Source organism: Prionailurus viverrinus, chromosome X (genome assembly GCF_022837055.1).
Source record: "Prionailurus viverrinus isolate Anna chromosome X, UM_Priviv_1.0, whole genome shotgun sequence".
In the NCBI taxonomy this organism is placed as follows: domain Eukaryota; kingdom Metazoa; phylum Chordata; class Mammalia; order Carnivora; family Felidae; genus Prionailurus; species Prionailurus viverrinus.
In genome coordinates, this window is record NC_062579.1 from 29,085,095 (window position 1) to 29,088,060 (window position 2,966).

Genomic DNA, 2,966 nt, shown 5'->3' on the forward strand with positions numbered 1-2,966 from the left:
AATGTGAGACAGGAAACCATCAAAACCTTAGAGGAGAAAGCAGGAAAAGACCTCTCTGACCTCAGCCGTAGCAATCTCTTACTCGACACATCCCCAAAGGCAAGGGAATTAAAAGCAAAAGTGAATTACTGGGACCTTATGAAGATAAAAAGCTTCTGCACAGCAAAGGAAACAACCAACAAAACTAAAAGGCAACCAACGGAATGGGAAAAGATATTCGCAAATGACATATCAGACAAAGGGCTAGTATCCAAAATCTATAAAGAGCTCACCAAACTCCACACCCGAAAAACAAATAACCCAGTGAAGAAATGGGCAGAAAACATGAATAGACACTTCTCTAAAGAAGACATCCGGATGGCCAACAGGCACATGAAAAGATGTTCAGCGTCGCTCCTTATCAGGGAAATACAAATCAAAACCACACTCAGGTATCACCTCACGCCAGTCAGAGTGGCCAAAATGAAGAAATCAGGAGACTATAGATGCTGGTGAGGATGTGGAGAAACGGGAACCCTCTTGCACTGTTGGTGGGAATGCAAATTGGTGCAGCCACTCTGGAAAGCAGTGTGGAGGTTCCTCAGAAAATTAAAAATAGACCTACCCTATGACCCAGCAATAGCACTGCTAGGAATTTATCCAAGGGATACAGGAGTACTGATGCATAGGGGCACTTGTACCCCAATGTTCATAGCAGCACTCTCAACAATAGCCAAATTATGGAAAGAGCCTAAATGTCCATCAACTGATGAATGGATAAAGAAATTGTGGTTTATATACACAATGGAGTACTACGTGGCAGTGAGAAAAAATGAAATATGGCCTTTTGTAGCAACGTGGATGGAACTGGAGAGTGTGATGCTAAGTGAAATAAGCCATACAGAGAAAGACAGATACCATATAGTTTCACTCTTATGTGGATCCTGAGAAACTTAACAGGAACCCATGGGGGAGGGGAAGGAAAAAAAAAAAGAGGTTAGAGTGGGAGACAGCCAAAGCATAAGAGACTCAAAAACTGAGAACAAACTGAGGGTTGATGGGGGGGTGGGAGGGAGGAGAGGGTGGGTGATTGGTATTGAGGAGGGCACCTTTTGGGATGAGCACTGGGTGTTGTATGGAAACCAATTTGACAATAAATTTCATACATAAAAAAATAAATAAATAAATAAAGGTTAAAAAAAAATTTTCATTTATCATATGAGCAAATTGGCAGATATTGTAACTAGTTCACAAGAGAATCCAAAGAAGAGACGCAGGAATATTGATCAAAAATAGTGAGAGGAATGTATAAATGGAGGCAAAATTGGTTTGATTTCTGTGAGAGGGGGATGAACTGAGCCTGCCCTGGAGGTCGTGCATGTCTGTCACTGACCTAGAATTTAAAAAGGGACAAAAGAGATTTTGAAGACAACGTAAGGCTGGAATACCTGGAGTGGTGTCCTATAGCCAAGGAAAAAAATTCACTGAAACAAATCTTTTGCTAGAATACTGCATTCAAGTAGAATGTTCAAGTTCCCTCGTAAAGAGGGTCCAGTGCAGTCAACAGGGAGACCAGGTTTCTGTCACGGATGTTTCCAGGCCAGTCCTGAGCAGGGCACAGTGACACCAGTGACACCAGTGACATCATAATGTCGGAGGTGTCATATAAGCAGCTCCCTGACCAGTGAGGGGCACACTTGGTAGGAGTCGGCGCCGACATCCTGCCACCCTCGGACCAGCGGGACGGTCAGGCCGGGCCGATCGGGTTCCAACCCAGCACGCGGCATGTCTGGGAGGCGCCGCCGCCGGCACCGTCGCAGACGGAGGAGGCACGCGGTGTCCCGCTCCAGGAGAGCCGAGCTGCAATTCCCGGTCAGCCGCGTGGAGCGCCTGCTGCGAGAGGGTCGCTACGCCCCGCGCCTGAGTGCGTCCACCCCGGTCTTCCTGACCGCCGTTCTCGAGTACCTGACGGCCAACATCCTGGAGCTGGCGGGCAAGGAGGCTCTGGACAGCCACAAGATGCGCATCACCCCGGAGCACGTGCAGCGAGCCCTGGGCAGCAACCAGCACCTCAGGGGTCTCCTCGAGAACACCACCTCCCCTCGGGTGGATGGGATGCCCCGAGTTCGGAAGTGGTGATGCCCGCGCCCCCTCGTCCGGACCCCGAAGCCGCCCACAGATGAGGGAGGCCTTGTGTCTGCACGTGACATTAAAGGAGTTAACTCCAGGGCCGTGCCTCTGACCGGTGTCTGTTTCTGTCATTCGGAGGTAGCCGGAGGTGTCTGTCCGACATCCGGGAGGAGACCTCCCACGGGAGGTGGAGGGTGGGCGGGGCGGTCAGTGTGGGATGCTGGACTCGGGCATTTCGGGGAGTGGTTTCGCTGGGGACAGTGCGGGAAGTGGCCCTGAGGGAGTAGCGGGTCAGGGGGAAGAGACTTCCTCCCTGGCGCTGAGCCAGTCCAGGCTTGTGAGGCCAGGAGGCTGGCGGGGTGGGGGTGGCTCTCCCAGGCATGTTGAATGCCCAGAAGGAGGGTGGGGGCTGAAGACCACGACTGAGGTGCCACAGGCCTTATTCCTGACCGGAGACCATGTGGAAGTCAGGAGGTGATGGCAGTGGGGGTGGGTGGAGAGGGTGGCATAGCAGCCGACACGCACTTAACGGGCCAGGGCTTCGCGTGAAGATTGAGGAGCGACGGGGAAACCATGAAGAGGTACACGTAGAAGGAACTATGCTCGGGTTGATTTGATGGCCTTATACCCCACCTCATTCCAAAAAAGGGCTCGAGGTAGGGATTATTAGCTAGTGCTGCGGTACTCTGTGGAGTATATCCTTCTGCCCTCTCTCGCGGACCCTGGTCACCCGTATAGTACTATGAAAGGTAGCATCTGGCCTAAGACATGCGATCCTAGACGTTCTTTTTAAAAACCATTTGTTGATGTTTCTCTATTTTGAGAGAGAGCATACAGGGAAGGGGCTGAACGAGAGG

General features: G+C 51.0%; 1 protein-coding gene across 1 annotated transcript; it reads left to right on the forward strand.

Annotated features, from left to right (window-relative positions):
* Positions 1-1,712: 1,712 nt before the first annotated feature.
* LOC125157771 (histone H2A-Bbd type 1-like) lies at positions 1,713-2,221 on the forward strand. Its single transcript, XM_047844759.1, has one exon. It carries the CDS (start codon positions 1,765-1,767, stop codon positions 2,116-2,118), a length of 354 nt encoding a protein of 117 aa, XP_047700715.1. The 5' UTR covers positions 1,713-1,764; the 3' UTR covers positions 2,119-2,221.
* Positions 2,222-2,966: the final 745 nt, after the last annotated feature.